Genomic DNA, 19,810 nt, shown 5'->3' on the forward strand with positions numbered 1-19,810 from the left:
ACCAAAGATTCGAATAATTGTTGAATGAGATTCTGTATTGGATTCAGGAGTTTATCTTCGTTGTAAAGTTTCAAATCGTCAAAAAAAAATGATCTCACATGCAACACCTGCTACTACGCCCCCTCAAAATTCCAAACCAAAAAACAGGAAAAAAATCGAGAAGGATTTTTCATTCCTGATCGAAAATTTCGGATATGAATTTTTTGTGAGTTATTTTCTGGCAGAGTTTTTCTCTCCGAAGGAATTGATTATGAAATTTACAATTTTGAATAGAAAGATGAGGAAATTAATTATGCAAAATTCAAAATTATGGAAAAAACAATTTGAATTCATGTATCCGAATTTGATTGGAATGGTGGAAAGTTGGATGGAGATGAAATGGTGGAATGATGAGAGGGAGGAAAGGTTGACTAGTATTTTAAATGAAGATTCGTTTAGATTTTATCAAATATATTCCAATGGTTCAAGAAAGGCCATTGAAAAGGATGTTAATATTGTCAAGACGAGTTGTAAAAGTCAATTGGTTCATTATGTGAGTGCAATTATTTTAGATCACATGTTTTATGAAACCAATTTCAATTCAGAGTATACGTGGAATCAAAACTCGATTGAAAATTTCAAATATCATCGAGTGAATTATTCAATTTACTTGAAATTTTTCAAATTCTTTTACTTACTAATTGAAACAAAGCAATTGAAAACTGGATTAGATGTATGTGTCAGTTATCTCATTAATTGTTTGGATACAAAAAATAGGAGTATCCAAAAACTATTCAAGAATATGATCACTGATTTGTACTTTAAAAGTAGCTTTCCATGTTCTGCTTTCTATTTGTTTGCCAGAGGATATTCCACTGCGAAAGCAAGTTTGATAAATGAGGAAAAGGGAATTTTTGAACTTCCCTTACTGGATTTTAGTGTAGAGACTGGACATAGTGATCCTTCTTTCAGAGTTTATCCTTGGATTCCACTAGATCAAATAGATGCAAATGTGAATGATTTGCAATGTAGAGTTGTTGTATTGAATGAAGAATATACATATGTCTATCCAAGAGATACTGCAGAGATGTTAAAATTATTCGAAAGATTTTGTGCCAATATTGAGGAAACATCTTACTCAATCATGATTAATAATATGCTGGAGAGATATATTGGACTAGACAATTACTTAGACACTCTCCAACGTCATACTGTCTGCCATCATGAACATTTCAGGAGAGTAAAATGTGTAAATCCCACCAAAAGTGCAAGAATTTACTTTCAATCGCAAGTTGACAAGTATTCGAAACAAATTTTTGAAAAATTTAAAGGTGTTAATGAAGAACTAGCTTGTGTATATTTATCCAAATTTCCATTCAGTAATGAGGTTGAATACTTGCTTAATACACATATTGGTGAACTACTCGAGAATATTCCAGAAGATTTTTCTACCTTCTTTCCAAGTTTTACTGCTCAACGAACCAAATTGAAAGAATCCTATAGAGGAACATTTGGAGTGGATGGATTCTTAATTAGAGCAATTGATAAGTGTTTGAGGAGATACTTGCATTTATTTGTGCTTTCTGAACCAACCCTAACTCTTGCAACAAAATCAGGCTCATTTTCTTCCAGTAAGTTATTGAATTGTTTTGAGAATTAATTTTCACATCTAAAGTTCAAAAAATGGTCTATAATCAACTGAAGAATATCATCTATCCCATCTTTCTCATGCTCCTTCCACATGTTTCAAATTTAATCTCATTCAGAATTGAACAATTCCAGGGAAAACTGTCTAATGAAGAATTGAATCAAAAACAAGAAGTAATTCTCAAATCGATGAATCATTGCTTTGGACAGCTAAACTTTTTAAACAAGCCTCTCATTGATTTCTCTTCCGAGTTGAGATGATAATCTTCATAACTATTAAGGAAGAAATCATTGCAAAAGAGGAAGAATAAAAATTACTGTAATTATTTGAAGCTTTATTTTACAGGTCATTCGATGAAAATAATGAATCAAAAGCACAGTCACCTTGTTCTAAAAGGAATGATTGTTTGTCGCTTGTATCTTGTTGTTGATTATTATATTCTGTTGCTGGTTTTTCAAGAGTGAGTGGACTTGTTGGTCTCACATCAATATGATTCCACCTCGACAAGTATTGAGAGTTTTGGGCAGAGTCGTTCAATAATTCATAAAATTCTTGTTCAGTGCTCATTGAATCTTGTGGTATAATGTCATTTGTTGATAACATTGGATCATTAGGGAAGAATGGAGTGGTAAACATTTGATTATTGTGAGCCATCTGCTGTGTAATTGCCTGGCTCATAAGGTTTTGGAATTCAGTTTGGAATTGAGCAATGATTTGCTGTTGCATTTGCTTAAAAAGTTCACTACCATTTTGTTGTAATAATTGTTGTAAAAGATGAGCAACAACAGAGGAATCTTGCTTCTTGAGCTCTGCAGAAAGGGTATTCATAGTATCTACAAGGGAGTTGAGTAATTGACTTGCCATAATATTATCAGCAGGTTTCAATTCTGGAGGAATATAAGTATTGTTGCATTGATTTGGTTGGGCAGTATTTGTTTGATTTGTAATTGTAGTGTTGTTGTTATCTTGTTTCTGTTTCTTTGATGATGATTTGTTTTCTTTTCTCTTTCTCTTGTTTGTCTTTTCATCTGATGATCCATCAGTTGAATTGATTGAAGAGTCATCTTCACTATGAGTTGCATCTTCCTCATCTTCGTGAAGTATGAAATGCTCTGTTGGACTCTTGAAGGAGACAACTTGTGGAGTACTGGTTTTTTGACCACCCTTGTTATTAAGATCAATCACAAAGTAATTATCTGTGAAATGATCACAACTTTTGAGTTGTTTTCTCAACTTGCATAACCTCTTATTGACTGTACGAGGTGCTCCATTAAAATTAGAGGCTGGTTTTGATGAATTTGCATTGGCTGTACATTCTTGTTGTTTCTGATGATCGGATTCATTACCAGCTTCACTTTCATCAACAAAGGTAATTTTGGATTTTGGACTCCTCTTTTTCTTGTTGGTTGCTGTTGTGGTTGTTGTAGATGTTGTCGTTGTATTCACACACTCCTTGTCTAATTTGAAAGAAGTTGTTGAAGAACCATTGGAATTGTATTTCACCTTTGTTCTAGGCTTTTTTGTTTTTGTTGTCTTGCTGTTGGTTGGTGATGAAGACTTGTCAACTTCAGTTGGTTGTTGAATATGTTGTTCTTCTTGTTGTTGCAAGGAGAGGTTAGTGGAGGAGGTGATGGCTGTCATGATTGAGTGTAATATATCAAGTGATGAAGTTAAACTATTGATGATCAATAATATGAACTGTTGGAAGTTACTTTAGTGGTGAGTGTGGTGGTATGGATAGGTATGATTCTTTTTATCTCGTGTTAGGATCAAAAGACAATGCAATCAGAAATAACGTATATTGGTTGCTGTACGGGATAATAATGTATAGTGGATAATGATAGACAATAATAATAATGGCTTGTTAGTACTATAAAATGTTAGGATCGCAGTTGTTTTGGTTTACTTTGGTAAGGTTGCAGAGTACTTTCTTCTCTGCGTCGGTAAGATCCTATTATGTTGTTTTTTTTGTCTGTGTGTTTTGAGTCGCTATGAGTGATATTGTTTTATGGCGAATGATGTTATGTGTTTTGGAATCTTCGTTTGAGTTGATGGCGGTGATCAACAATATTCTCTCTCTATTGTACTGACCACCAGTGATGTGTCTCGTATGAATTCGCTCAATAGAGCAGGTGCAAACTCGCGTGTAACTCGTATTTTTTATTATTTTCATTCGTTATTGTCACTCTCCGATTCATCTTCTTCCTTGTCATCCTTCGTTTGGAAATTGTCAACCAATTCGACAGTGACGTTACCTGCTTCCGTTGCTGGTTGTGGAGATGAATATTCGATGGGTTGTGTGTTTGGTTGAGTGTGTTCTGTTGCATTTGAACTGTCAATCTTCTTCTTCTTTGAATAAACCATCACTGCCCTCGCAGGTTTAACAATGTCAACTTTCTTGTCACATACAATCACAAAAATCTTGTTTCCATCAGAATCCATTTCCGTTTCAATCGGCGCCAAAGTTTGCATATCTCCGTCTTTTGGAATGTATTGTTTCAAAGTGTACAGTGAGGTCGTACCACTTTGCTTTTCGTGTATGACACCAACGTCAAACTCAATTTCATCTAATACCTTTTGCATCGTTTTTGAATCTAATATCGTTTCAATGGAAACATCAATCAACAATTGCCTTTCTTTTCTACTAACACCTTGAAAAACAAATTTCAAGTGTGAAGGGTAACGAATCGCAAAAATATGCTTGGTTGCAGTTTCGAAATGATGAAACGCTAACAAGTCGGTTTCATATTTGACTGTTTTAGTGATGTGTGATTTTGATGGAGTGCGAAATAATGATTCTTCTGATGAGTCTTCAGATGATGATGAATCATCTGTGTTCGTTTCGTATTCACTTTCGTCTTCCTCTTCGTCATCATCAACAACTTTAGGTGCTTCTAACTTTCGTTTCTTTGCTTCCTTGACACGTACCAATTCATCAGCATATTTTGCGGATTGTTCTTCAAAGTATGCCTTTTTGTTCTCCATTTCAATTGATGACTTGTCTTTAATTGTGCTTTTGTATTTTCGTTGAACTTGAGACCAACTGTAACCGTTTTCGTTCGCGAACGCAACAAAAGCGTCTTTGTTTGTTTGATAAACTTTACCTCTATTTGCGAGCCAGAAGAGGCGTAATCTTTCTGTATCAACTTCTTGCCACTTTTTGGACTTCTTTTTCTTCAGTGACTGGGCTGTATCAACAGTACTACTATTGGCAACAGAGCTAGAAGTCGGGGCTTGTACTTTTTCTGTGTTCTTCCTCTTCTTGGTGCCCATTTTTTTTTCAATTTCGAATATCGTTTTTCACAAAAACATTCGTGTTCACTTTTGAATTATGAAAAAATGCAAAACTTGTTTTCTGTGTTTCGATCATACATGCCAAAAGCAACTGAAGAAACATTCAAAGCGTTTTTTGCATTCAATCCTAAGGAATTACAAATTGTTTATGACACGTTTGTTGGTAGAGTAATAGCACCAAAGTGGTTTCTAATCACCTTAGAATGGTTAACGAATTATCCTAAACATCATGTACAACATGTTTATTGGAATATTTCTAGAAGAACACTTGTTGGAAGATTATGGAAGACGGTTTTGTTTCTCTCTCGTCTTCTCCCTGATTTTGATTTTGATGATAGACTAGAAGAAGAACCAGCAAAACGAATTTTCAAAGATATCAAGTGTATCGTTGACGGTGTTGAAATTAGAATACGTCGCCCATCTAAAAGACGATTCACTAAAAAACAAAATTGGATCCACCAGAAAACATTTTTCTCAAACAAGAAGAAAATGCATGCGATGAAATATCAAGTGGTTGTCACTCTCCGTAAAGGGAAGATTATAAATGTCAGTCGTGCGTATAGAGGACGTGTTCATGATAAAAAGATATTTGATGATTACATAAGGGAACACGGTCACGAATTTGGTGAACAAGAACATCTTGGTGACCTTGGTTATGTTGGAGTACCAGAGATATTTACACCTTTCAAGAAACCGCGGGGTGGTGAATTAGAACAGTATCAGAAAACAATTAACAAAGTCATTGGTGCTGCGCGTGTAACTGTTGAAAATGTGATTGGTCGTATCAAACGATTTGACATACTTAACCACACATTTAGGCACCCACTTGTCAAACACGAAGATGTGTTCATCATTTGTGCGAAACTGGCGAACTTACATCTTCGCTTTCATCCCGTTCGAAAGTGTGACGAACCGCTCTTGGACGTTTAATAAAAATAAAAAATAACGTTTATTTAAAAGGTTGCACCCGCTCTAATCTAGAAATTATAAAGTATTTAATAAAATGGGCTCTTTTTGTTCTAATAATTACGATTTCAACAACATATTTGGCGTTAGCAAGAAAAAGACTTAACAGTTTCCAATTTAGCTCTTGGCATTTTTTCTCAATGGTATGAGATATACTACTGTAATGTCTGTTTCCTTATATCCACATGTTCTTGTTCGAGTGCAAATACTTGTTCAACGACCTTTTTTGAGTAGTAATGCAACAAGAGATGAGGTGTGGAGTGTAAAATTGAGGTCAAATGAATGGTGATGTTGTTTCGGGTATGAGCAATAGATATTTACTTTATGAAATGTTTTGAAGATATTTGCATGAAAATCTTGTCGTGAGCATCAACTTCCTAACATGTAGAAAATAAAAACAATTATTTCCGGGTATTGATTCTCTTGATACAGCAACAACCATTTCACATTCGCCAAGTTTGCCGAGATTATTAATACTCGTTGTTTCATCATTTTGGGAAGACAGATATATTTGGGCAAAATGAAAAAATTGTACATTTTAAAATCGAGATACCTGATGCCTGACGTCTTGGAACCTACCACAAACATGGACAAAAATACAACCCAAATTTCACAAAGATAACGCTAATACAACATCCAAAAACCAATCCACTATTTTCCAAATTCATATCCATTCCTCATCTCATTGTAATATGAACAAAGTCACTTTACATACAAAATCTAAAATCAAACATTCCGAATTTTTCAAGATCAACACACTTCATGATCACTAGAAAATGTAATGGTTTTTGTTTAAATGGAAAAATCTGATGGACATCTTTTGAACAGATTTCTGAAGAGATGTTTCAAGATGTGTGTTGTATAAACATTATTACGCTTGTATTGGTAATTAAATCACCATCCATCTACAGTTTAATACAATTCAAAGTCATCATGAAAAATCAAAAGATTTTCCTCATTTTCCTCATTGGGATTCCAATATGGAAAGAGTTATTAAGTATCCAATTTTGTAGACATTTAGTTGTAGTTTCAAGAATCTACAAGATGTCATCTCCATCAACACTTGGTTATTTCATACATTGGATTTTATACATTGTAAACACTTATTTTCAATTAAAATCAAGTCATATTTGAAACCTTCCTTAATTGGTATGCACATTTTCAATACAAATTAAATATTAAATATTATTAATAATTGAAAAATATTTAAATTAAATATTCTTCTTTTAATTAAAAAAATGTTTCAACACTCGGTACCGAGTGAAGTTATTTTCCATGTGGCTGAATTTCTCGACTCGTTGCGTGATATTGCTCATTTACTATTACTTCTCACCACTGAATATTCTACTTATTTTTCCTTTCATGATGGAAAAGAATTAGTAGAACAGAAAAGCAATATACAATTCTATTGGAAAACCCTACTAGCCAATGTATTGATGGCTCACATTGAACAATTTGTTACAAGAGTTCGATCGGAGAATGATTTGAAAAAGATTAAAGAAATTAAAAAGAAAGGCTTGGCAAATTATCATCAATGTTCTGAAATTGTTCTCAAGTCGAGTGTGAGGAAAAGATTCCGATCGCTCGAGTTGAAAATTGGGGAAATGATGGAACGATATTATGTTAGAATTTTGAATGAACAATTTGGAATAGAATCAAAGTTTGATATTTTGGAGTGTGTAGAATTGCTGACGAGGAAACGATCTAGGCAATTTTACTCTAATTTCTTTGGGGCAATTGTGAAGAATGATAATCATGAGGAGTTTTTGAGTTCTTTGAAAGCTCTTATTAGAAGAGAAGCATTGAAATGTTATGAAAAGAATATGTTGAAAAAATTGATCAATTCTACACAATTGGAGAGTATTACCAATTCAAATTCTGAAATTATTACTGATATTTTACGTGATGGGATTGAATTATCACCCGAGTATGCTGTTATCTTGCCAGATATCATCAAGATTTTGAAAATTAATTTATCTATTCTGCAAGTGGCAAAATTATTCACACACCTAATTGGATCTGATTTGTTAGAAACTTTTATTATGGGAAATGATTTTGAAACGATGAGTAATGAATGCATTTGACATTATTTTAAAATATGGCAAAAAGCACAACTCAATTAAGGAGATTCAGGCTTTTAAAAATTTTGTCCAAACACACGATCCATCTCTTGAAATATGGAATCATATTAAGGACGAGACAAATAGAATTGTGAAAAACCAGGAATTGATTCTAACTGATGCTCAATTTCAATTTCTTGATATTTTAGAAATTGAATCCATATGCATTGGGAATTATAAACACAGTCCAGCCAGATTTCAGCTTATAGAATGGTTAAGAGGAAAACAGTACAGAATCGATAGAAGTGACTTGTTGAGTATTTTATTCACACCAACACCAGAATATCACTTTAGTGAATATGTGAAATTGTATCAATTTTGTAAATTGGAGTATAATTTCAGTATTTATGAGGAATATGAGTCGAGTAATTTAGTTTGTCATTTTTTCAAATCATGGAGATCAACTAATGCCAATTTATTCTTCGAGGGAATTATTCCTGATGAACTAATAATGGTAGAGCAGATATCAAGCAGATATTTATTGAGAGATTGTGTGGCTACATACTTGGATCGTATCTATTATTCTAAAAATCCAAAACCTATCATTGACTATTTACAAGACAAGTTTTATCCTTCAATATTTGATATTGATTTTCTAGTGAGTATGATCAAAAGAAAAAAGTATGCATTAGATTCTTTGAATTCCAACTACTTGTGTGAATACATACTTCCTCTTATCAAAATTAATGGAATTTCATTTCAAGATCTGGCTGTTGGACTCATTTCTGAAAGTGGCGATGTCTTTCAAGATTGCATCTATTCTAAATATCAACAACACACAGATGAATATATCATGGCTCTATATCTTGCCTGTGTTAATATTAAGCAAATCAAAGCAGAGCAAAACCCTCTATCTCAATAATTGAAGTATTGTAATAGTTTCATAATAAAATTCCTCTGAAAGAGTTTCCAATTCCGACACAGCCTCATGAAATGCTCGTTCAGCCATTTGCCTACCTAACTCATAATCTTTCATTATTTCCGTACAGAATACAGAGAAATTCAGAATTAATCCCAATCTGACTGGATGTGTAACAGGAAGAAAATTCTCAGCCATGCTTTTAGCCAAATTGTAGGTCTCTAAACAATTCTCAGTTACCTTCTTTCCAAATTCATTTTCATCATTGATAAATAACTCTGCAATATATCTATAGTAATCTGCCTTCATCTTTTGAAAGAAAACTGCAGAAACATTATCAGATTGGTTGGATGGTATCAAATGTTGATCCAATAATTGCAAAACCTCATTGCCAAGATCCACAATTTCATTTCTGATTTTAATTCTGTAATTCTTGATCATTTCCGATTGAGATGTATTTTCATATTTCAATTGCAATGAACTGATGATTCTCCAAGCATTTCTTTTACTACCCATCATGTTTTTATAGGCCACGGAGAGTAGAGATCGTTCATCAGGTGACAATTCAACATCCGATTGAACTATCTCTTTTAAGAGTTGTGCTATTTCTTCATTGATGGTTTCATCATTCGAAATTTTAATTTCAATGATTGGTACTGTTCTTCTTACCTTCATATCTCTCTGCTTGGTCGAAAACTTTGGCAAGGAACAAAACATCCACTCTAGAGTTATGCATTTTGTCTATTTTTTTTGTTATGAATTTTTATATAAAGGCATCACTTAGAGTTGTCATCGTTATTGATTAGCTTTCTTTATAGAGAAGCACAAGAATTCATATGTTGATAGTAGGAACTAGGCATTGTAGAGAAGATAAAACTGTTGAAAAAAGGGGCATTAAGGAAAAACAAAAAGAAGAAAAAGCTGCAGAAGGTGGGATTTGAACCCACGAAGCTTGCGCAGTAGAACTTGAGTCTACCCCCTTTGACCACTCGGGAACCCCTGCTTCACATCCGTTGTTCAAAATTTGTTTTTCTTAAAGAAATTGGCAAATATTCCCATCTGTTCACACAAGTTCTTTCTTGTTCGCTTCTAGCATAATCACAAAAAAATTCAACACATGACCAACAATAAGAACACCAACAACAAACAAAAGAAGACTACCAAAAAGAAGAAGGGAATTTCATTAGATGACTTTTACAAATCGGCCAGTGCAGAAAAATTGCAAAATAATAGGAAAATTATTAATCATCAATTTATTCCAATTGAGTTCCGATCTGATGAGGAGTATATTCTAAAATGTGTGGCCAAGAATTGGGCAATTCTTCGCTATGCATCTGATGAGTTGACTACTTCCAAGGAATTTATGATGAAATGTGTTAAAATTTCTGGTCAATCATTTAGTTATGCTTCTAGTCAACTGAGAAATGACAAGGAATTGGTTATGGAAGTGATTAAACAAGGAAGGGAGAACTTGTATTATATTTCACAGGAATTGAGAAGTGATAGGTAGGTATAGAAAGCATTAAGTTAATAATTTATTAACAAAAATCTCTTTCGTATTTAGACAAGTCGTTTACGAAGCTGCTATTCGAAACGAGAGTGCACTTTTTTATGCCTCTACTGAGCTACGAAATGATAAAGAGTTTGTGAAAGATCTTGTGAGATTGAACGGTTTAATACTTGAATATGCCTCTGATGAGCTACGTAATGATAGAGAGGTGGTTATTAATGCCATTTCACAGAATGGACTAGCTCTAAAATTTGCATCCAATCTGTTGAAGAGTCAGGATGATATTGTTGAGCTAGCTTTCAGTCAAAACAAGTTGGCTTATCAATTTGCATATCCACCAAGAAAAGCAACAGATTTTTTCACAAGTGATGAATTGAAAAATGATAGAAATGTTGCATTGCAAGTGGTTGCCCTGGATGGTCTTTTACTTGGTCAATTGAACGATAATTTTAGGAATGATAGAGAAATTGTGTTGAAAGCTGTTGAAAATAATGGAATGGCATTGAATTTTGCTTCTGAAGATTTGAGAAATGACAAGTCAATCATTCTGGAAGCTGTCAAAATTAGACAGAATGAAATTGGCAGGAAACCAATTGCTGCGTATGAGGTTGATCAAGCTAAACCTTTTGAATTAGTTTCAGATGAGTTAAAGAGTGATAAGCACTTTATTTTACAAGTCATTCAAAACAATCCTCACACATTTAAATATGTCTCCAATGAATTGAAATGTGACACTGAATTCATTTTACAAGCTTTCAAGCAACATTCTTACAAAATCATGCACTATATTTCCAAAGATCTTCGTCAAGAAAGTACATTCCAATTGAAACTCATTCGTGATACTCTTGAAGCATTAGGATACATACCTGAAGGAATCACCAATAAGGAAGTAGTTTTAAAAGCCATTGAAAAAGATGGAAGAGCTTTGAAATGGGCTTCTTATGAGTGGCAGAATGATAAGCAAGTGGTACTAATGGCCATCAGAAGAAATGGCTATGCTATCAAATATGCTAGTGAAATATTACAAAAAGAACGTGATTTGATTTTGGAAGCTGTAAAGCAGAATGGATATTGCAGAGAATTTTCAACGGAATTACTAGATGAAAGAATGAAATATTGCTATCCAGATTTGTAGAATATGTAATCCAAATTTCTAATTAATCACAGCAATTCATTAACTATTTCAATTATTCCAATAATTCAATTAATCTTTGTAATTTGACATGTTTTGGTACTTCATTATATTGTTTCAACAAGGGGACAAATTCTTGCTAGTTGCAAGTCTTAAATTTCAACTTGGAAAATATAACTCCTTCCAATCAAAGTAATATAACGCTGTGGTTATCAATAGTAATATAAGCGAATGTTAGTTACAATTTTTCTTTCCAAAGTTTTACATTAAAATTGTTAATAAATCAAAACTTTAAAAAAATGGGGTCCAAGTCATCACACCCAATGAACAAGCCATCTCAAATCGGAGAGTCAATAACAATTCAACAAGAACAGTCAACTAGAGAAGAAAGTTGGATTATTTTGGGAACAGCTGATAGTGGAACTTCAACGTTTTATTATATGATTGAACGTATTTTGAGTAATAATCGACACTATTCGAATCGAAATGAGTTTAACCATGATTTACAATTAGTTTGCTTCTTGATGATTAAAAATTTGTGGACTATTTTGGAAAGTGAAAGGAGTAGAATAATCGACTTGATTCCAAAGAGTTTCGGACCATGTTTGGAGAATTTGAATGATAAATCAAATATTGATCAATCACAAATTTCAGAATTTGATTATTGTGAATTATTGATGTATATTTGGAATATTCCATTCTTTAGAGATTTATTCGAAACTAAATGGAATGCTATTAGTCCTAACATTTCCGAAAATTTCAAAGATCCCAACATTAATTATTACCATGTATTGAGCTTATTAATTTTGGAAAATTTAGAAGAATTAATTTCCAGAATCAAATCAAAAACCGAATTCTTTCCTTTGGCTCTATCCTATGAAATTACAAAGGGAGTACGAGAGTTCAGATACAATAATATACTTGTTAAGAATGCTGGAGGATCTAGAGGTCAAAGAAAGAAATGGTTGTGTTGTTTCAATAATCAATCAATTGCCATTTTTATAATATCACTTGCAGAGCTAGATCAATACACAGTTGAGGACACACAAACATTGAGGATACAAGAGTCGAAACTGTTGATGGAAGAGTTGATAAATACGCGTTTTTTAAAAACAGCAAGGAAAATTGTAATCTTTACAAAACCAGATATTCTAATTAAGAAATTGCAAAAAGGACATTCCATTCATTTGGGAAATTACAAAATGAGACCTGAATTTAAAGAAATTATTAATAAGCATGAGCTGAAGAAGGTTGTAAACTCAATAGTTTCTCATTATTTGAATTTCGAAAATGAGATTGAATTTAAAAAGATTCATTCCTTTCATATTGTGAATACGACAGAATTGGAAGAAGTGAATTGTGTAATGGAGAGAATATTGGATCATAATTCGAAAAATGCATTCATTTCTCCTTGTCTCTTGCATGGCTATAGGAAACCCGAACAGTTTGAAAGAGAAATGCAGGAGAGATTATTTTGGAAATGTAGAGAACAAAGATTATCAGATATAAGGGTTTTAACTTGAACTACTTGAAAATTAACACAATCCATTTGAAAAGCATAAAACTCTCCCGTATATTCATCCAAACACAATCCTGAAACACCCGTGAGAACTCACAATTATGAGAATGTACTATTTCTAAATTGTCTCTAGCATTTGAAAGGATAATGTGTCGATTCAATTCGTCATGTATAATTGAATAGAATTATGTGGTGTCCTTCATGGATGTATGAAACAATCAAATTGAGAGCTTGTTGGACTTCAGATTAAAAAAATGACTCAACTTGTTCTAATAGATTTTCACACTCCATGATTGGACTAATTTTCACAAATTAAAAGAAAAATTCATCAAACAAGAAAAAGGACTCGTAAATTGGCTGAACGAAACTTTAAATATAAAATCGGACAAGTTCAATCTAGACGAATATTGTTTTTTAAAAATCGAATATGCATTCGAAAGGGATGTTGTTTCGAGTCTAATTAGAAATAATGACATTAGAATACCTAGTTGTTTCGGATGGAGGACAGATCTTGAATTTTTGAAAAAAGCTGCACTTTCAGGTTATACAACAGCTAGAAAAGAAATTGAGGAGCTAGTTACTGATGAGGAGGTTTGGAGATTTCTTGTTAAAACGTATAATTGGACTGGATTTAGAGATGAATTGACATTTAACAAGGAGTTTATGTTGTTTGCTATTGAGGAAATGATTGTTAGTGCCGAAAGTTTATTGGAAAGGTGTAACGAAAGTTTCAGAAATGATCCAGAGACTGTAAGGAGTGTATATTTTGCACATGTTGTGACTCGAACATATTCTTTAGCGGGTTTTTCAGATGATGAATATATCGGAAATCCCTTCGATATTTTGCAAACTCAAACCTATCTCTATTCACATCGGTCAATTGTTGAAAATTTGAGAAATGACCCTATTTTCATTTTGGATTGTGTAAAGAAATTTGGAAGAGTTTTGGCATTTCTTGATTTGAAATACAGATCTGATAGAAATTATGTGCTGGAAGCTATTAGACAGATAGATGGTGGAACTTATTGTTATCACAAAGGATTATTGAGATTCGCCTCTGAGGAGTTAAGAAATGACAGAGAAATTGTTAAGGTGGCTGTGCAAAACTGGGCCTCATGTTTCCAATTTGCATCAGATAATCTCAGAAGGGATGAAGAGGTAATTCGTGAACTCATTTCAATTTCATCAGGAAATGTTTTAGAGTATGCTGAAGAAAGTATTTTGAAAAATGTAGAACTTGTACTCTTTGGATTGGAATCGGATGCTGGTTGTTTTGAATTATTTGATCAGAGTTTACAAAATGATAGAGATTTTATACTAAGATGTGCAAAAATCAATGGTAACATACAAGTTCCAGATATGTTTTCTAGTGATAGAGAAATTATGAAAACTCTATTAGAAACTTGTTTGAGGAATCGCCAAAGTGAGAATGATATTTTTTACACAATTGATGAATCTCTGTTTATGGACATTGAATTTGTTAAGGAGCTAGTTGATCTTTATGAAATATATCCAGACACTCATTTTCCAACAAGGTTATGCAAATTTATTAATGAAGAAATAATTTGGAAAATAATTCAACAATCTGCAAAAAAGGGGCTAATGAGATATGAAATTCGTGAGATATCTGATGTTTGGAAAGATCCATTGTTTGTGAAAAAGGTTCTCGATCTTGGAATTAAATTATCACGAGTTGATTATACAGCATTCGCTGACGATTTGAAATTAAGGATATGGAAAGACGAAACCAATATTTATTCGTTTCCATTCAAAAAGAGCAGTATGGAATTTCAAAGACAAGCTGTCAAGCTCAAACCTGAATGTATTTACGGTTCCTACTATTTTCAAACAATTTGTGGATATAGTGAAGATCGAGAAGAATTGTTGAGGTTGAGAGCAAACAGATTGGAATATTTACAATTCCACCTCCCAAAAAGATTTGATACTTGGTGAGCATGTTAAACTTGTTGACTCTCAATTCTTAATTACTTAATTATTGAACTAATTCATGCCCACCACTTTCACAAATTTCCTTTTCTAGACAATTTTATTGTAAACAATTGTGATTGAAAAAATCACAATTCTACATTTTTCACACCAAACAGCTGTACCACCAATTGAACAATGTCTCTTTCAACAACAACATTTCAATAATTGTTCAATATTATTATTATTTAAATATATTGCAAGTTAGTTTGAAAATATTAAAAAAAAATGCAAAGACTTTCCCGCCATCTTTTCAAGCCTTGTTCCACAACAAATTCCTCATCCTCGCTTCTCTCCGGCAATAAGAGAGCAGCCTCTCTTCTCTTGAAGAATTTTATCTACATCAATACACAAGCACAACAGCAACAACAACAACGCTTCTTCTCATCAAGTATATTGTCTAGAAATAATGTTAGTAGTGTTGTGCCTCCTCCTCTAACAACAGAAGTTGCTACCGCTGCTGCTAATACCACTACTTCTCAAACATTGAATACAACAACAACATCAACAGTCGATGCTGCTTCTGTTGCTGCTACTACTACACAAAAGAAGGCTTTTGATGAACCACTTCACGGACAACAAAGTTTTGATTTGGATGATTTTGAAGATGACGTTGCTGGACAACAATTGGAAGCTGCAGAAAATATGAGTGAAATGTTTTCATCAATTACCGATTATTTGAATCCTTCTAAACTTCTTGAAGCTTGTATTATTGCTCTTCATGATGCTGGTTTGCCATGGTGGGGAAGTATTGCCACTGTTGGTTTTGCTCTTCGTCTTGTCATGTCTCCTCTTAACGTTATGAGTATGAGATCAAGTACTATTATGAGCAAGTTGGGAACATCTTTAACAAATTTGAAAAAGGACCAAGTTGACCCAAAGAAATCACCAACTGAAAGAGAACATGCCAGAAAGACTTATGAAGAAATTACAAAGAAGGAAGGTTTCAAAATGTCTCACATGTTTTTACCATTATTACAATCACCTATTTTTATTGCCTTCTTCTTCTGTATCAATAGAATGGTTAGAGAAATTGAAGGTTTACAATGGGGAGGTATGCTTTGGTTCAATGACTTGACTGTCAAAGATCCAACCTATGTTCTTCCAATTATTTCAGCTTCATGTTTTATGGCTGTTTTCCTTGTCAATACATTCCTTAGAAGTTCAGGATCGGGAAGAATTCAATCTCTGATTGCTGTTGGTATGGGTGTTTTCTCATTTGCATTGGTTCCATTCACTGGCAGACTTCCAGCTGCTCTTTTCATGTATTGGATTCCATCTAACTTTTTCCAAATTCTCTTCTATTTGCTCATGTCTAGAAAGCCAGTAAAGGCCTTCTTTAAGATTCCAGAAGTTGATCCAACAAAAGGAAGTAAGGGAGCTATGGGTAAGGCTGAAAAGGTTTTGGAAAAGTTCTTCCCATCGAAATCAAAGACTCCTTCTATTACCCAAACTAAACTTTTGACAAGACAAGCCCTCGATCAAACCAAACGTAAGAATTAAATTTTCAAATAGGAATTATAGGAATAAATATTTACTCATTAAAGATATGAAAAGCATTTACATTTGCAATCACTGACAGGACATTCGTCATGATGCTTAAACCAATCCACTAAATGTTTTACGTGACCACCATGTTTACATCTTGTGCACCATGAAAAACAGAAATCCATTTCAGTTGTTTGGTTATTACCCATAGAATGAGATGGTGATCCAAATGACATTAAGCAAACAGCACATTTTGGAAGTGGCTTTCTACAAGAAGGACAACTGGTTGTTTTTGGCATTGAGGAAGTATTACCATGTTTTGTGGCTAATTGAGCTTGTCTACCACCCTTACTGGCCAGTAAACTAGAATGATGGAGGGATTGAGAACAGAATGCACACTTAATCGACACACTTGGTTGAAGAAGAGGTGCTGTTCCAGAGAAGGCGATCGATTGGGGATGGTGGTGTGGTCCTTCATGATTAATTATATTTTCTCCTCTCACGGCTTGCTGTATGCTTATATCTAAGAATGCTCTTTGCTCCCACATCTTCCATCTATCCAATAAATCTCTATAATTTTCCATCCAAATGTCTGAGTATGAAACATTGTTAGAAAACTTGGAAGTGATTGCTCGATTAAATGCTAAACATGCTGTTTGAACATCTCCCGTCCTATCTACATATTGTTGCATCAACTTGAAACTATCAATGGTTTGTAAACCTGTAATAATCAGTCCTTGAATATCCGCCGTGGCAAATGCCTTTTCTTTAAGTGAACTGATATACTTGCCAAGTTCAATATCATTGAGATAATAACAAGCAAATGCAATTCTATCACTAACTGGTATGGCTTTTTGATCCAAAACATAATCAACGTTTCTAGGTTCCGAAAGTAAGAACCCAAAAGCTGCTGACAAGTATGGATCTTTCAGTTTTGGATACAAATTCTTATAAACATTTTGGAATTCTTCTCGTCTGTTTTCATTATAGCCTCCCAAAGCATATGCCAAGAACATATAATTACTTCTCTTATCATTATCGCTTAATAACCCCAAAACATTAGCAGCAGTTTTGATATCCAAGTTGAAAATAGCAATTGCTACACTTCTTTCATCTAACTGGTCTGCAGGTATTTGTGAATTTTTCAAATTACTTAAATATTCTTGATCCCAGCCACACACGTGCAAACAAATACTTCTTTGTGGACTTTGATATCTTATTGTTGATCCAAACTTGATTGCTTCAGATTGAGGAGGGTAGATCATATTCTTAGCTGTATTTATATTGGTTGGATACGAATATGGAAGTGGCTTGAATGGTAAAATGTCATTTCCAACTTCTTGACCAGTATTTTGATATAAAAGAATAGATGAATCTAGAATGGCTTGGATACCTGTATAGTAGTGTTCACTTGGTTGTTGTCTATCGTTACGAATATTCAACTCTTTCATTTTGTTAATCCACGACCAAATAATCATTCCATCTGTATCTTTTAAGGATTTAGAAACTTCAATATTTTGTTTCACATCAACACCAATTCCCTTCTTGGCTCTTTCTTTCATAATACTCATAATATCATTCGATTGGGTGAAATCATTCTCTACTACCTCATTATAGTGTGCTGATACTATTTCTTCGTTACATGAAATTGAGAATTTGACAAAATCTTTGAGGAGAGTATATTGGACTGTACCTGTTGAAGTTGACAACAGAAGGCATCTTGGAATAGTTGGGTGGAAGGAAAATGATGATATCGAGCCGTTAGATGAAAAAACTGATTTGTGGTTAGAAATTTTGTATTTCACAGACTTGGATTGTTCTGAAAGATCGCAAAGTTTGACAGTATTTGAATCCCTAATAAAGAAACATTAGCAAAAAAATATTGTTATGAAATGCTACTTACTTTGTGAGTACACCAATTACATTCTTGTGAGATGTAGACCATTGAACTTGTGAAATTACTGGAGGAGCTTTTTGAACTAATTGTTGAGGTAAAATATTTGCAATATTGAGTTCTCTAACTGGATTTGGCATTTTTCTCATATCCCAAATCTTGACAACACTATCCTCAGAATATGTTGCAAATTGATTATTGTCGAAAGGATTAAAATGAATTCCCAAAACTGACTTGTTATGAACAGCAAAATTCTTTGGAGGTTTGTATGTCTTCATTGATGATGCATATTCTCTTAAATCAAATAAACGAATATACTTCAAACTAGTACCTAAAAGGAAGCTAGAAGGTTGTCCTGGAATCCATGAAATACTAGTGGCACCTTCACCTGGACATAATTCATAAAGAGGTTTTGTCACTACCTTAGTTGTGAAATATGTTCTTGATGGTAATTGCAAAGAATTAGAGATGGTATGTTGTTTTTTAACAGGATTTACAAATGAACCAGTATGTAAACCACTTAATCCACCGTAATCACTACTAACAGTACTTTCAGTATCAGAAATAATACTAGCTGAAGAATTCAATCTATTTACATCCCAAATTGCAACACAATTTTGTTTTGGTACCTTGTCATAACCTGCTGCAATTAAATTAGTATCCACACTATTCCAATCAATACATCTACAAGGAGGTGATGAAGTTTTTCCTCTATTGGCTGGGTCTGTTCTTGTAAATTCAGCAAAAACATGTTGATCACTTTGAACATTATCAAACAAAATTGATCCATTAGACAATCCAACAGCATGAATATCTCTATCCTCTGGAGACCAAGTACTGCACTATTCAAGTGTTAAAAAACAGTCAATAATAAGACTAAAAAACATACCAAAGCTTCGGATTGAAGAGAAGTTGTAGAAATTGATGTGAATTCTTGTTTTGTATCAAATTGAATTGGTTTTTCTTCAAGTAAATTATTCAATATCTGTTAATAACAATCGGATCACAATAAATTTCAATTATCCTTCGTTACTACATTTTAAATTGATGTAACTACTTACTCTTTCATCAATTTTATAATAGTAAACATCTCTGCCCGATACTACAGAAAACCAATTGATTGTATTTGGATTCCATGAAGCAACCGATTGTGATCCATTCAAAAGAGAGAGTGATTGTGAGGAAGAATTTGGAAATATTGGAGGAGAAAGCACCGACGATAACATTTTCCAAGATATATATGATATTAATCAAAATTAAAAATCTAAATAATTCCGCAAACAATTAAAAATCCAGATCCAACTTTGTCCAGTTATATTGTTGTTTGATTATGTTAATAATAATAAATCAATCGCTGTGATGATGAGATTGTTCTTGCTGTGATGATGACGCTGAAAAATCGCCTCTCCAACAAC

At 33.4% G+C, this 19,810-nt stretch overlaps 10 protein-coding genes and 1 non-coding gene across 11 annotated transcripts; 6 read left to right on the forward strand and 5 right to left on the reverse strand.

The window, feature by feature from the left end:
* Nucleotides 1-781: 781 nt before the first annotated feature.
* NAEGRDRAFT_70761 (uncharacterized protein) lies at nucleotides 782-1,639 on the forward strand (the record flags this gene model as incomplete). The annotated part of the gene is made up of 1 exon (XM_002674011.1): nucleotides 782-1,639. The coding sequence occupies one exon, from the start codon at nucleotides 782-784 to the stop codon at nucleotides 1,637-1,639; it is 858 nt and encodes a 285-aa protein (XP_002674057.1).
* A 300-nt stretch (nucleotides 1,640-1,939) lies between these two features.
* Nucleotides 1,940-3,592, reverse strand: NAEGRDRAFT_58821 (uncharacterized protein). Its single transcript, XM_002674082.1, has one exon. It carries the CDS (start codon nucleotides 3,266-3,268, stop codon nucleotides 1,967-1,969), a length of 1,302 nt encoding a protein of 433 aa, XP_002674128.1. The 5' UTR covers nucleotides 3,269-3,592; the 3' UTR covers nucleotides 1,940-1,966.
* A 204-nt stretch (nucleotides 3,593-3,796) lies between these two features.
* NAEGRDRAFT_51168 (uncharacterized protein) lies at nucleotides 3,797-4,900 on the reverse strand (the record flags this gene model as incomplete). The annotated part of the gene is made up of 1 exon (XM_002674083.1): nucleotides 3,797-4,900. The coding sequence occupies one exon, from the start codon at nucleotides 4,898-4,900 to the stop codon at nucleotides 3,797-3,799; it is 1,104 nt and encodes a 367-aa protein (XP_002674129.1).
* Nucleotides 4,901-7,125: 2,225 nt separating this feature from the next.
* On the forward strand, nucleotides 7,126-7,971 carry NAEGRDRAFT_70764 (uncharacterized protein; the record flags this gene model as incomplete). Its single annotated transcript, XM_002674012.1, has 1 exon — nucleotides 7,126-7,971. The coding sequence occupies one exon, from the start codon at nucleotides 7,126-7,128 to the stop codon at nucleotides 7,969-7,971; it is 846 nt and encodes a 281-aa protein (XP_002674058.1).
* A 498-nt stretch (nucleotides 7,972-8,469) lies between these two features.
* NAEGRDRAFT_58822 (14-3-3 like protein) lies at nucleotides 8,470-9,608 on the reverse strand. The gene is made up of 2 exons (XM_002674084.1): nucleotides 9,536-9,608; nucleotides 8,470-9,474 (listed from the first exon to the last, which is right to left on the reverse strand). Exons 1-2 carry the CDS (start codon nucleotides 9,600-9,602, stop codon nucleotides 8,858-8,860), a joined length of 684 nt encoding a protein of 227 aa, XP_002674130.1. The 5' UTR covers nucleotides 9,603-9,608; the 3' UTR covers nucleotides 8,470-8,857.
* Nucleotides 9,609-9,788: 180 nt separating this feature from the next.
* NAEGRDRAFT_t490 lies at nucleotides 9,789-9,869 on the reverse strand. The gene has a single exon. It is a non-coding gene; the product is annotated as a tRNA-Leu (tRNA).
* Nucleotides 9,870-9,983: 114 nt separating this feature from the next.
* On the forward strand, nucleotides 9,984-11,511 carry NAEGRDRAFT_51170 (uncharacterized protein; the record flags this gene model as incomplete). Its single annotated transcript, XM_002674013.1, has 2 exons — nucleotides 9,984-10,372; nucleotides 10,431-11,511. 2 exons carry the CDS (start codon nucleotides 9,984-9,986, stop codon nucleotides 11,509-11,511), a joined length of 1,470 nt encoding a protein of 489 aa, XP_002674059.1.
* Nucleotides 11,512-11,807: 296 nt separating this feature from the next.
* Nucleotides 11,808-13,031, forward strand: NAEGRDRAFT_70767 (uncharacterized protein; the record flags this gene model as incomplete). The annotated part of the gene is made up of 1 exon (XM_002674014.1): nucleotides 11,808-13,031. One exon carries the CDS (start codon nucleotides 11,808-11,810, stop codon nucleotides 13,029-13,031), a length of 1,224 nt encoding a protein of 407 aa, XP_002674060.1.
* A 680-nt stretch (nucleotides 13,032-13,711) lies between these two features.
* NAEGRDRAFT_70768 (uncharacterized protein) lies at nucleotides 13,712-14,980 on the forward strand (the record flags this gene model as incomplete). The annotated part of the gene is made up of 1 exon (XM_002674015.1): nucleotides 13,712-14,980. One exon carries the CDS (start codon nucleotides 13,712-13,714, stop codon nucleotides 14,978-14,980), a length of 1,269 nt encoding a protein of 422 aa, XP_002674061.1.
* A 261-nt stretch (nucleotides 14,981-15,241) lies between these two features.
* Nucleotides 15,242-16,516, forward strand: NAEGRDRAFT_70769 (uncharacterized protein; the record flags this gene model as incomplete). The annotated part of the gene is made up of 1 exon (XM_002674016.1): nucleotides 15,242-16,516. The coding sequence occupies one exon, from the start codon at nucleotides 15,242-15,244 to the stop codon at nucleotides 16,514-16,516; it is 1,275 nt and encodes a 424-aa protein (XP_002674062.1).
* A 17-nt stretch (nucleotides 16,517-16,533) lies between these two features.
* Nucleotides 16,534-19,797, reverse strand: NAEGRDRAFT_80725 (uncharacterized protein). The gene is made up of 4 exons (XM_002674085.1): nucleotides 19,457-19,797; nucleotides 19,285-19,380; nucleotides 18,405-19,237; nucleotides 16,534-18,355 (listed from the first exon to the last, which is right to left on the reverse strand). Exons 1-4 carry the CDS (start codon nucleotides 19,619-19,621, stop codon nucleotides 16,555-16,557), a joined length of 2,895 nt encoding a protein of 964 aa, XP_002674131.1. The 5' UTR covers nucleotides 19,622-19,797; the 3' UTR covers nucleotides 16,534-16,554.
* Nucleotides 19,798-19,810: the final 13 nt, after the last annotated feature.

Source organism: Naegleria gruberi (genome assembly GCF_000004985.1).
Source record: "Naegleria gruberi genomic scaffold NAEGRscaffold_42, whole genome shotgun sequence".
NCBI classification, from domain to species: domain Eukaryota; phylum Heterolobosea; class Eutetramitea; order Acrasida; family Naegleriidae; genus Naegleria; species Naegleria gruberi.